The 14,264-nt window shown below is 41.7% G+C and overlaps 1 protein-coding gene across 3 annotated transcripts in view; it reads left to right on the top strand.

Moving 5' to 3' along the window:
- Positions 1-4,884: 4,884 nt before the first annotated feature.
- The window catches only part of tfap2b (transcription factor AP-2 beta), a 46,632-nt gene continuing 37,252 nt past the window's right edge, over positions 4,885-14,264 (top strand). Inside the window, exons 1-2 of one of the 3 annotated variants that reach the window (XM_072554507.1) lie at positions 4,885-5,351; positions 9,977-10,426. In XM_072554507.1, the coding sequence (XP_072410608.1) occupies positions 5,271-5,351; positions 9,977-10,426 (531 nt within the window). In that variant the 5' untranslated portion in view covers positions 4,885-5,270. Of the gene's footprint in view, positions 5,352-8,758; positions 8,944-9,537; positions 9,815-9,976; positions 10,427-14,264 lie in introns of those variants that run through there. The other 2 variants (XM_072554518.1, XM_072554512.1) reach the window with 2 other exon arrangements.

The raw sequence follows: 14,264 nt of genomic DNA, 5'->3' as shown, positions 1-14,264 counted from the left end.
TTCCTCACAGTTTTGTGGTGTACCTGCACTAGGCAGACAGCAGTATTTGAAGATGGCAGATCACCACTACCTTCCCAAGAACAATAAGGATGGCCAATAAATGCCGATCTACTCAACGATGTCACATAGAGTCATAGAGATGTACAGCATGGAAGCAGACAGACCCTTCAGTCCAACCCATCCACACTGACCAGATATCCTAACCCAATCTAGTCCCACCTGCCAGCACCCGACCCATATCCCAGACAAAATAAAAGAACAGTGAGACATATTCTCCATTACTTTGCTGTATAAATGTCAGTATTGTTGACTGTGCTGGCTTGTATTTTTAGCATTTAAAAGTTTGATTCATTAGCTGCTGCTTGTGAAAACACTGTTTTGCTTAGAGGGTGTGGTGCTCACAGAGACTGTGCAGTTGTATAGATTCATTGTGATCTTCAGTACAGAAAATGGCCCTTTAGTCCATTGAATCTGTGCTGGTCAAAAACAACCACTAACTATTCTAATCCCATTTTCCAGCACTTGGCCTACTGCCTTGATTACCTTGGCATTATAAGTGTACATCTGACTACTTCTTAAATGTTATGAGAGTTTCTGGCTCTATCCCCTTACAGGCAGTGAGCTTCAGATTCCCAACACTCTCTGGGTGAAACATTTATTCCTCACAACCTTTCTGAACCTCTTACCCATTTCCTTAAATCTGTGTCCCCAGGTCATTGTTCCCTCCACCAGCGGGAAACGTTTCTTCCTGTCTACTTTGTGTATGCACCCATAATATTATACATCTTAATCAGGTCCCCACTCAGTCTCTTCTGCTCCAAGGAAAACAATCCTTCACCATCCAATCTCCCTTCATAACTCAAACCCTCCAGACCCGGCAACACCTTACAATAGCACCCCTCCTATAATCTGAATTCCACTCCGATTAGCAGCGTTTTCACACAATACGCTGGCTATGGCCTAACCAACGATTTATGCAGTTCCATCATAATCTCCCTGCTCTTAAACTATATGTTCGGCTAATAGAGACAAGTAACCCCCTTTTCTTCTTAACCACTTTATCTACCATAGGGGACCCGTGTATATGAACACCAAGTTCCCATTGATCTTTGGTGCTACCCAGGGTCCTACCCTTTACCATGTATTTCCTTGCCTTGTTTGTCCTGCCCGAATGCAGAACTAACCTTATCCAGATTGAATTCCATTTGCCCACTCACCAACCATCTGATTTGTTCTTTGTAACACACTTCTGCAGCAATATCAATTTAGGAAAAAAGAATACGCAAAATTAAGCACAAAATTCACAACTGTATTATTAGGTCACTGTAATCATTAAGATGACAACTTATTTATTCTCCCAATCTATGCACATTTTAATTCGATTCATACTTTTAAAAACACTAACTCTGTGGGCTAGTATTGAAGTATTGAAGAATTTGCAGTGACACTAAAGGGAAAGATAATTTGGATTTTTTTTGTTATGAATTAAAACATGTTATCGTGATATTTAGATTTCCTTGCGTTAAACCGAGGAAGAGATTTGTACAACGATTGTATCTTGTGTATCTCCATATATTCCACACGATGGCGCTATTGTGAATCAATTTGTGAATCAAGCCGAGTGCTTTTTAAAAGTTGGGTCAGTTTGCTCACTGTCGTCTGAAATAAAAATGCACTAGGCTGATTGGAAGAAAATAAAAAGACTGGTCAATATAGAATAGAAGTAAAAATTACAATGAAACGTATATAATATATACGCTCTCCGATTTGAAACGTTCAAGTGACAAATCGCACAGATAACCCAAGTTGCTTTTAAGGGGAAATTGCAATCGAAATTCCTCGTATACTTCAATCCTAGCCCGCAGAGTTGGTATTTTTTAAAGTATCAAACGAATTAAAATGTGCATAGATTGGAAGAATAAATAAGTTGTCATCTTAATAATTACAGTCACCTAATAATACAGTTGTGAATTTGGTGTTTAATTTTGCGTATTTTCTTTTCCTAGATTGATATTTCGTTAAGGCACCTGTTTAAAAAATAGCATTTATAAAGTAGAATTTAATAACAGTTGAAATAAATGGCCCAGTTATATCGCACTACGTCTTTCAGCCCAGCTTTGTTTTAGAGATGCAATAATCCATCAAGAACATATCAACTGTGTAGACATATTTTTAAAAACCTAGCCTCACTTAATCAACTATCCTGAAATGTTGAATCATGCAATTGCACGCACGGAGCATCAAAGGCCAGTACGAACGCGCCTAGTTATTCTGTCGTCTGTGTTAAATGTACCGAGTGAAAGAACGGTCAGAATGCGATAGATATCAGTCTTGTAGTTCAACAGTTAGTCCAATCCATGATATATTGGTATCTCCGAGTATTTATATAAATTGATCTCCTTCTATGTTCGGAGCAATTATGTTAACCTTTTGTTAATATTACCAGCTGAAACACTTCAATAATCTCTCTAAACAACGCAAATTAGAAACATGCTGAAAAAAGTCAATATTTCCACAGGGTGCATAGAATATATTAAAGGTGAGAGGATCATACTGTCGTACTTTTGACAATTAAAATGCCTATTGAAACGGGAGAATATTAAATTATCTTTGAATTGGAATTTATAGCGTAGTTTTATTTATTCGCCCACGGGGGCTGGGAGTGGCAGGGCAGTGAAATATTCTCTAACACACTGTAAAGAATGAAGCAATCGGTCTTTTCGCTTCTTTCACCCCGTCTCAGGCTGTTGCAGCCAATAACCGACAGAGGGCAGAGCAACTACATCTAATCGCTGCCTCACTGTGGCGGCTCCTTTCAAAGTCGGAATCTCCCGAGTTGGGATTCATCGTCCCGCTGTCCAAAAAAAATGCGTTATTAAGACCCTCCGTCACAAAAAAATCAAAATCTGTTCACCATTTCGAAAAGTTCGATCCTCGAGAAGCAGCAAAGGGAGGGAGAATAATACAAAGCAATAAATTGGAGGAGATTCTTCACGAAATTATTTGGATTAAATATGAATTAAGAGATTTTGCTTTTAAAATGTAATAGTAATGCATCCCAAATAATGAAAATGAATCTATTAATATTCATACATGGCCACACTCTATGTATTCTTCGCGGTTAACACAGTGTTGAGTATCCATATTACACACTAAAACTAGCAAGAGTTGTTTTAAAACGAAAACTGTGGGGCCATTTCTGATGCTCAAATCGCAGTTGAATTATTTTGTGCATAATCTCGATTTGGGATGATCGTATTTCACTGCATTATATTTTCTCTGACAAAGAAACACGCGTGTTATTACCATTATCAGTGTCGGCAATAGTTTGGTGACTATAATAACGTGCAATTCAATTTGAACGCTCTTTTGTGTGAGCAGATCAGCTGATAGGAGCAGCTGCTGTGTTTATTGATGGAGCGGTGGAACCGAGCATAACCTCAGGCTCCGCGCACACAACTGCCCGGCTCCTGTAAAAATCATTTCATCATTAAATGATCGGAACTGGGCCATATCCAATCAATCACGTTGAGTTTCGGTGTAGTTTCGTTTAACTTACGAACTAGCTTTGGCAACTGTAATTGTTTCCAAATATTGTATAGCTTGTCAAACTTTGGTTCTCATTTACGCGTATTTTGGGACCAAAGTATCTATTCTCCGCAGGATTTTCATTATGTCACAGCTCTGGCTGGCTGTCTACCTCACTGCCTTCCCATCCTTTCGCTCACCAACCTATATTTCCTCCAGCTCAATCTATATGTTGTCGTTCTACTTCCATTTATCTAGAGTATTCTTTAAAGGGTAACAACTTCACACGGTTGGCAATTAAAATATGCTTATTGGGTACTCATCTGTACATCTCAGTATCTGGTCTTGGCTCTCTGTTCCTTATTCTCTATTAGTCTCGATGTACATCTAAAAGTTACTATGGACATTATTCCGCGTGTGTGATTTCATTGAACATGCACGCGTATTTAAATATTAAAACTATATCGATGTGGTTTGCTTTGAACAAAACAAAGTAAAACTACGTTGGTCTGCATAATTATCTGTCTATAACATATTGCTAAGTTGAATTGTCATGTAATGTTTCGGTAAACACCAAAACAGTTTTTATTTGAAAAACGCATGTTTTTTTTTTCAAATGCTTTGGTAAAACATCCAGGCTATAATAATAACCAGGAGGTTTCTGAGACAAACTCAGTAAAACTGACACGTTTGTTTTAATGATATTGATCCCCGTTATACTGCCATCGCATCTTTGAAAAGTTGGCAGCGCAGATTGCTAACTTAACAACATGTTATGTGCATTTGGTGAACTGTGGTTTCAAACACGGCAGCTGTGATGATAATATTGAAAAATGCAATCATTGTCCGTTCTCGATTCCGTTGTAACGCCTTGACATGAAATTGATATTTGGTAAAATCAACCTTTGATAAGCTAATCTCATTCCCAATGACCAATCCGGCCATTTGACTGGAATGATGTGGCGGTGAACAAAAGTCTGTTAAAAAGGGGAACTTCGAATAAATGATCTGTTTTAAGCGTGTATTGGTAGCAAGATGAGTGATAGATAGGGAATTACTCTGGACGCCAGGAATGTGAAATTTCGAAACGGAATCAGTTCGTTGAAAATGAGCGCACCGGGCTGGGTTATTTTGATTAATGTCTTTGCTTTAGAAGGCAATCTTCAATTTTGCATCGCGGAGTATCTTTCTAAACTCAGGAAGAGTTTGGTCGAACAGAAGGAACTAAAACATTCAATACACTCCAATTGCAAGTTTTCCTGAAATGCTGTGTATCCAATGGGAGAGATAGATTGATGGAGAGGCAGGCGGAGGTGTGCCCTTTTATTGCACTGTACATGCATATATCCTATCTCTCAATGTTTCAGATAGATCGACTTATAAATAGATAGAAAACTAGGCAGGCAGACTTATCCGTATTACACCCTATGTAGTCAGTAACAGGGATTTTAACCCCACTGCATTGATGGGATTTTCATTACAAATAAACCCACTGGCATTACTTTGTTTCGTGGGATTGGGGCGGAAGTTTGGACGTTACCGTTGAGTTAGTAAACGAGTCTGAGGCGGTCGCGTCACCATTGCCGAGCGCTGCAGAAATTCACCTCGGATTGGACTCTCCAGGTTCCCCAATTAAGTCGCTCATTAGCGAGGGAGGGAAGAGAGGGGGAAGAGAGAGAGAGAGAGAGAGAGAGACTGCGAAAGAGAGAGAGAGAGAAAGCAGACAGCTGCTCTTCACATGAATGCACCCATCTTCTAAAGACCAGACTGCAAACATGCTCTGGAAACTTGTGGAAAATGTCAAATACGAGGACATCTACGAGGTTAGTAACCACGGGGATTGTGTTGGGGTTTTTTTTTAACGTTCTTTTTTCGTGAACGGCTTTTTCCGAGTCCCTGCGCATGTTGCTGCTTCTAACTCAGCGCCAGCAATCGACTGCACTCCCCAAAATGAAGCATTTCTCATCCGTGGGTTTACGTTAGATTTTCGCCTCTCTCGGAAATACCAGATTCACTTGTGTCACATAAACAATTTCCGTATTTTCACGGCGTCTAGAATTAGAGAGAGAGAGAGAGAGAGATGCTGTGTATGTTCCTCTGTGTCCTGCTGGAGAACGGGCAATGGGAAATATTTGGGCGTTTTTGTTTCCCCCCAAGGTGACGATTTTAATGGGGTCAGTTTTGCGCTTCGAGCTGACAAGTGGAAATCCAGTTGGAAATGATGGCTTATTCCGGTCTCGAGCCGTTTGCTTGCGATAATGTAATTGCTTCCAAATTATTAAGTGTGCTTTTAGAGGCGGCTGCCGAGGCCGTGTGTGCTCAGTCCTGTTGCCTGCAGCCGGTGGAGTGAGACGGTGTCAGGCCACGAGCTGCGAGAGTTCAGGTTAATGTTTAAAATCAACAAAAGTTCTCACTCACAGTTCACCGTTTAAGGTATGGGGAGAATGAGAGTCGGAGATGGGGGTGGGGGAAGCGGAGTGCAACCAGAAATAGGAACGGAAGAGAGCTGGCAGATAAATGATGTCAGCCGTGCGGTTTGCTTAAAACTGGCAGTGCGGGGAGGGGGGGGGGAGACAAATTACTGTTCGTGAGGAAATTAGGAAAGTGGTTTTTAGAAAGGGCTTTATTTACGCTCGTAAAAGTCAAGGCAAATAGCGGTCGTTTGTAGGGGGTTCAGAATACGTTCTCTGGATGGTTTGTTAAACTAAGTGGCGGGTTTAACAATGTACAAAGAGCCCGGAAAATGGCTTGTGAAAGAAACTGATGAATTGATGCCAACGGGCTGCTGACTGAGCCTTTAGAGTGAGCCGGCGGGTCGCCCCCCACCCCCACCCCCGTCCAGCCACAAATATCGCCGCTCTCCAGGCTTCCCTCTCACTCATTAGCCATTGCAAGCTGGCGGAGTCCGAAACATTCGTCACAAGCCAGTGTGGACCACTTTGACTTTCTTTCTTGTTCTGTTATCCGCTCATTCATTCGAGAGTATCACAAATTTCTGCAGCACTATTGAAGTAAGACTTCACATGGTGGTGGGGGCGGGGGGGGGGCATAATGAAGACGCTGTTGTTGCTTTGCTGTATCCCTTAACGTCTTTCACTTTAGTGCATTCTTTTTTGAGGCCAAACTTATATTAATTATAAAGTATAATTACTACTCGGAACTACACTATAGTTATCGGGTTAGGTAGCGCTTTTGAAAAGTGGAAACTAAGGATGAATAAACAATTTGATGGGCAAAAACATTTCAACAGCACGTCATGTAGACGAACGCAAAGTCTATTTTTATCATCGGCCAATAATTTAATTCTAAGGAAATTTATTTCGAGATAGCACTTTCGTTGCTCGCGTTCAGCAATAGAATTGTTTCCTTTGATTTAATCGCAACGCACTATCCACGTTGGCAAATCTTCTTAAGACCAGACTGCAAACATACTCTGGAAACTTGCGGGAAATGTGAAATACTAGGGCAGCAAATTGGCTAATTAGGTAAAAAGAAACCGAGAGTGGAAATCTCCAAGTTAGAATTACAAGTGCAACTCGTCATTTCGCCGAGATGTATCAGGCCCGCCGTGTTAGGGTTCACTGAGCTGAAAGTTCCGATCATTTCAAATTCCTGTCAGTCGAACATTTGGAACTTTTTGAAGGTGGTCATGGGAATATGGTGGGACAAGGCGAGGCACCTGACGTGACAAGAAGGATTTTTTTTTCTCTCTCTCACCAGAAAGGCTGGACGAGCCAGTCCAACGGGTTCAGCAATAACCCGGAACAACTAGCATACACCGGGGTAACTTCCCACCCCCAACAGCACACCCCTAAAACAGAAACACCCACAAAGGCCCCTTGGCTTATACCCGCTCAGGAACGTGCAGCAGTCTGTACAGAAAACCTTGTAACTGTTTTACAGCTGGCGGCAGGAAAGGGGGGACTTTATTCAAAAAAAAGAAGCGAGATGAGAAGGGGAAGACGGGGGGGGGGGGGGGAGGTGGTGGAGAGGGTGGATTTGCAACGCCTTCGATCCCTCGCTGTGATAACAAAGGAAGCTTTGGCGGTAGATCCTACCAACAGCAATTTGCAAAATGTCTGACATTTCCCACTCTCACATTTATCACGATTCTGCCGGGTTCTAGGTGGATTATGTATTCTCCTTAAAGGAGCGCAAGTCCCCAGCTATTGCACGCTTTTTATATAAAAAAAGCTTGGAGGAAGATTCCAGTCGTTCCTTAAAACCTATCCAGATTCGAGAATATTATTTTCTTTTACTGTATATGGGTTTGCCTTAACTTTTTAAAAATCTGCTAAAACCACGTGACAGACACAGTGGAACATGAAGGATATGAGCGGCAGTACATTGAAGTGGATTTCTGATAAGATCAACTTGCTGAGGGAAAGAGGTGAATTCGATCTTATCGAAACCCCTGTTTGGGCGCAATGTTAAGACGTTAACTGGGTTGAGTTTAAGTGATAGCTGCTCCTCTAGGTCGGAGCAACAGTCGCCTGGTTTTGTTTTATTTCCCCCTGAATTTGGTTCATAATCTTTGAAGCGAAATGAACAGGAACACAGCCGGATTCCTCAGTACATGTTTCCACCTCAATAAAGTATCGTTTTACTTGCTCCTTTTGATGTGGTTTTAAAAAAACAAAATCGGTTTCAAAAACAAAGTTGTCAATAATAGCATTGTAGAATTGCTAACCCCTGAACTATAACGTAAAACACTTCAATCAAATCTAAAAAAAACGAAACTTAGCGGCGTGCAAGGCTGAATGGAAGGTGTCTGCGTGAAACCGTCCTGGAAGGTTGGGCTATGTTAAAGAGGACGCTAAACATCTCGACTTTTAAACGGAACAAAGACAAACCAAGGGTGCTGTTCCTTTAAGACAGACCTTTTTTAATTCGTCTGACTGGACGGCTTGGCTACCATCCTTTTGGCTGTCTAGCTATTTTTCTACAAAACTTTTTTTTGTCCAAAAGTCTGGACACGGAGCTTTCAAACCTCCAGCACCCTTCCCCCTCCCCCTCGTCGTCTGATTACATCGAGTAATTCTCGTCTGAGTGAACGTCATTTACAATAGTAGAGGAGCGCTCGCTGGCTGCTTCACGCTCGATTTGCCACCATTCTTCCTCTAAGTATTCGTGTAATATTAATAGTCATGAATATCAATTATTATGAGGCGGTGTAGAGTGGCAGAGAGGGATGTGAACAGTCATCACCTTGCCTTGGAGAGGTGAGCACTGGATGTAAAGCTGGAGATATATATATTTAATAGAATTTGTCCTGTTTTTGACCAATTTTGATGGATATAGTGTTGGAGATACTTCAGGCTATCGAGCGTCTCTTCCTGCCGTTTCTCTCCCCTTCTGGTTGATGGTCTATGATCAGATTTACTGCAGATGCTAGTCCACACTTACACAGCCATGGTGAGTTGGATCAGTGGTCGGCACCATTCCATTTCTCCCCAAACGCCGGTGGCTTTGTAATTTAGTCCATAAATGCAGGCTCTTTCTGTCTTGTTTGTATTGTTATGCTGTACGGGTTTGGGTGGACGCGTCATTGGGCTAAAACTTTCGGCTGTGCTCCAAAGCTTTTGGCAATTTGAGTTTCCGTGTTGGTTAAAGATGTTGGTTACTTGACAGTCCTGCCCTAACTCTCATTTTTAATGTGTATATGATAACTCGGGAGACGTCCCCAGACCAGTTCCACTGCCCAGCTTGGCCGTTTGTCTTTATTTTGCATGCTCCTGGCATGCTCGCCCCCCTTTCTCCCCAGTTTGACAAGCGGCGGGTGCAAACATCTGCTCGTTCCTTTATCCTCCTCCCTCTCTGAACTTGCGTGCATCCTAGTGGAGGGGGAGGGGGGCGGGGGGAACTTGTATTTGACGGTATTTCATATTGTTTTTCATATAGAAAGTAAAAGGTGCCCCCCACCCCCATTAACCCATGATTGGGAGAGCAGAATATTGTTTGCGTGAAGCTTGACTTCTCTTGGACGTATTTTCAAGCATTTGTTTGGAATTGGTGTGGCCTATGAATTAAGTCCACAACACACCGCATCAGAGCCAAGGACAAACGTACAGTCCGTTTTTCTAGGCCAGCTGAAACTGGAGATCTAAAACAGACAGGAGCGGCTGCTTTCCATTCTACTGAAGCCTTGTTCCAGTTTATCCTCCCTCCCACTAGTGCACATTGTGATTATTTGTCTATATCGATATTTTGATATTTTAATGCGTTCTGCTCGCGCCTTTATCAGGCTACTCCTGTAATGCCTTCCTGTTTTCATCGCATTCTTTTGGTGAGATACTCATTTAAGAGCGACTTTGTGGAACTGCTGTTTCTTGTTCCCTTTCGCCTCCATTTGTACGCGTTTTCTGCACTTTACTTCTGTCAATATAAAATGCAGCAGTGACTACAAAAAACAACACTTAAACTGACTCCTGTTATTTCTTGCTTCCAGGACCGGCACGATGGAGTTAACAGCCACAGTTCAAGGCTGTCCCAACTCGGGTCGGTCTCCCAGGGACACTACTCAACCGCTCCTCCGCTCTCTCATACCCCGACGTCGGATTTCCAGCCACCATACTTCCCTCCTCCTTACCAACCTCTCCCTTACCACCAGAGCCAGGACCCTTATACACACGTCAACGACCCCTACTCCTTGAACGCTCTGCACCAACCCCAGCAGCATCCTTGGCAGCAGAGGCAGCGACAGGATGTGGGTGCCGAGCCCAGCCTTCTCCACCAGCCCCGCGTTCTACCCCAGATTACAGGGCTGGACCCTCGCCGGGATTACCCCGGTGTGCGGCGGCCAGACGTGCTTGTCCACTCCGCTCATGGACTCGACTCGGGCATGGGAGACAGCCTCTCTCTTCATAGTATCAGCCATCATGGAATGGAAGATATCCAGGTGAGTCCACAATGTTCAAGTTGCATGCTAGTTAGCCGAGAGTTATTTTTCTAATGTTAATTCGATTTCCAAAATTGTGCAGTGCATTATGAAAGCTGAATATCATTTGTGTCGGTTTAAAAAAAAAGTATCAGCCATAGCCTGATAACAGGACTGGACACTCAAACATTGATCTCAATTAGCATTAATCGTATTCCCCATTGCATCCTAAGAATCAGATTTCCAAATTACTAATTCGAATCTGGAAGAACTATAAAACAAAGATCACTGTTATACTGAGTGAACATTACAAACTTCTGTTCTGATCTTGATAGAACCCTTTCCAAGTCAGGGTTGATTGCTACTTCGTCGGGGCATCAAGTTATTATCAGGGCCCAAATCATTCATACTTTTCAGGATACCCCGCTTATCTGGAAGTGCAGCCCTTAGACCCCCCCCCCCCCCCCCCCCCACCTCCACCATTACCACCCCACCCCAGTACAAAGGCCTGACTGTCTTTACAGTTTAAACTGCAGCTCGTGCATATAGTTCCGTCCATTACTAGAAGACGTTCCTGTTAAATGTGTACTGCGTCGGCCACAAAACTGTCTTCGCTTATCAGAACTACCCCCCAGAGAGAAAATCACATTGGAATATGAATGATGGTGCTCCATGACACCATTTTCTGAAGTGCATTTAACTGCGATAAAACAATTTAGTACATCTAATCCATTTGCATTGTTATCTCGATTTGCTTTTTGCGGAATCGATTTCATAATAAATGCAATAAAACGCGATGTTGCAATTAGTTCTCGAGTGGTTGTGAAATTAGAAGACAGCGAGTTTGCTCATAAGATATGGTGAGATGTAGTGTGTGGAAAAGTCGAGAACTTTAAACAAAACATGAATTACCGAACTTGATCTAGTTTGGTATTATTTGGTGATAAGATTCAAGAAAGCGGGCTGCTAAAGAAAAAAACACAAAGAAATATGCAGTCGAAGATTTTTGTTTTGAACTCATCAGACGAAAATCCTGGACAGTACATCTCTTTTTATAACAATCTCTCACCGAAGCAACTGTTCAGGCCAAAGAGTGCTTCCTGCTTAATCGACGTCCCTAAATACCTTTTTCACATTTTGATGAATTGGCAGTTGGTTAATTTTGCTTACATGTATGGAATTTGGGCATTAAGGAGAATCTTTAAGATAACTGGAAATTGTCGTGTTCATCATATTACTTTTCCACTTCAGAGTTCTGTGTTGAGTTTTGAGTCCTGTAAATGTGTCGTGCTTGCTCATTGGATTGTCTTGTTGCGCTAGAAAGAAGCTGAACTTTTGGAATTCGGTGCATACATTGTAAACGTTCCCAACTTGAAAAAATTATAAGCAATTGAAGCTCCATGTATTTTTATAAACTTAAAAAGCAACACAGTTTGCTTTTTTTCAAAATGCACTGACTCATAAACAAAGATGGCCGCTGCGGTTAGGAGCTCTTGCTTTCTCTAGAATGATCGTGTTTGTAGCACCTTGAAATATTTGGACAAGGTTAGATCTGAAAGCATAGCTTTCAGCACATGTAATTCTGAATTTCTAATTTCAAAACATGCGTACAATTCGTACAAAAATAACAATCCTTGCGTGTTCACGTGTGTTGACTAAAACATAGTTTACTGCAGACCACAGACCTGAATTGGCTTGAATATTCGATTTTGGATCAGTCTGCTGTTCAGGCACAATGGGAGGATGCTTCTTTGCAGATTTAGTGCCCTGATCTTTTCATTGAATTCTCCAGACATTCCGCTACTTGATAATGCACCGGGCATTCTTCCTTCTCACGGGAGATAAATTTAGTTCACTGAACTAACACGTAAATAATCACAGAGCTGGAAATCATAACTTCACCAAGCGCCTGCTTCTGCAGCCTGTGAATGTCTTGGCCGTTTAGCTGTTGTCGTTGATTAATCCAATTGGAAATGTGCCGCGTTTACTTCTATTGTTTCTGCGTCATTTTTAGTAAGATGAAGTGCTAAGAAGAACGGACCCTGTTAAGTGCCGTGCTGATTTATGCAAGAAGAATATTATCACTCCCAAATGTTCACAGGGGACAAATTTCAGGTCGTTTTGGACATCTGTCCTTCTATAGCTCATTCATTTGGTAGCTGCTACTGTCTGAGCGAATGAGACGATGATGTAGATTTATTGATAGCTTCAAACCACGGTCTGTGAGGATCACTTATTGTATTGCTGTCTTCGCCGTGACATTTTCTGTGCCCGTGTTCGCGTTACAGCAGGAGACTACATAAGTGCGAGAAGGCTTGTAGCACCACGACAGAGAGATTACCATTTAGCCATACATTTATTCATCAACTGCATTGTTGGGACAGACCCAAACAATTTGCCATAACTCAGTTTTTCTGCAAATTTATTATTAGGCCCCCAAGACCGGACGGCGTGAATGCCTCCGTGTGTTTTCTGTAGTCGCGATATTGCTTTCCGATTTCACTTCAATATTAATAGCGTCAATGATGCATGTATTCGTCTGTCATCAACATTGTATGTAATGCGATTTTTAAAATGAATGTGATATTCTGTTGTATAATAACTGAACTGCGCGGCATCAATAATAGAACTTTCCGCGGAGTCAGCGTCGGTGGAACTTTCATTTGCAACAAAATTACGTTCATTATCAGAAAAATGTACCGCATGCGTACAGCCCCTTTATCTGGAGTGACATTTCACATTTGATATGTTCAGTTGAATTAAATACTTGCTCTTCCGGATGGTGTTGGTCCGAAATGATCAGGTAATTTACCTCGACAGTTCGGAATCCGTGCCACCTTGAAACGTGAACTCCAAATGTGGGAGCATTATCGAGTTCCCAAAATCTTCAGTTAAAAAAAACATATATAAAACAAATGAGAACAGCTCGCTCAGTATTTGCGAGGCGGCTGTGCCTAACTCAGCAATCGCTGCTTTTTAAAACTAGGAAGTTTTAGATTCGAGTTTCGTTCATTGAATTAATAAAAGTCTCAGTTCAAGTTCCTGAACGAGCTTCATCTGTCGAATGCCATTGTAAAATCAAATAAAACTGAGAGACTCGATAGGAACATGGCGTGATTGTTGTAACGTTGATATTTACGGTTGCCGAGAGTGCTTCAAATCAAGGGGAAGTAATTTTGATAATTATAGAAGTCAGTTGTTCATGTGTGTTACGATTGTGGAGAGAGAGAGATAGACAGTATCAAAAAACTCGTCCCATCTATATCAAAAGTGAGGCAGTGCAGCTGATATCATCAGGAATGCCTGTTTTGGAGGAAGCGTTGTATTGTTTAAGCGGGTCATTGTATATGCATCTGCTCCTGTAAACGAGCAATCTGAAACCTAGAAGGTTAATGAATGTTTACGCAATTCACTCCACCATCTTCTCACTTTCCTTATTCTTTGCTACTTTTACTCTTTTGACAAATCAAAGTATCTGCAATCATAGGGTACAAGATGCGTTTTCTTAACTACCAGAAATGCTCACCTTTTTTAATTGCATCTTGAGTCCATCCACTGCCGTTCGATTCGCCATTATCGTTATTAGGCGACGAGTCGTAAAATAGAGCTGATGTTATTTAAAAATGTTATCAATACACAAGCCATATTGAACGTTTAGGAGCATTGCGAGAGAGTAATTATTAACACATTTCAACCAACATAATCGATGGCATTTAAATGATAATAGTATAGATTTTTCGCCTTGACATATTGGAAATGGGAAAGCGTAATATTTAAACAGAATAATTGGTTTTAAGTAGAGTTTACATTTTGCTAATCCAAACGGGGAAAAATCGGAAAATACAGAGGGAAATCCCAT

This window comes from Chiloscyllium punctatum, chromosome 3 (assembly GCF_047496795.1).
Source record: "Chiloscyllium punctatum isolate Juve2018m chromosome 3, sChiPun1.3, whole genome shotgun sequence".
Classification (NCBI taxonomy): Eukaryota; Metazoa; Chordata; class Chondrichthyes; order Orectolobiformes; family Hemiscylliidae; genus Chiloscyllium; species Chiloscyllium punctatum.
Note: the sequence above shows the minus strand (reverse complement) of the source record. Positions and strands in the feature narration are given on the sequence as shown.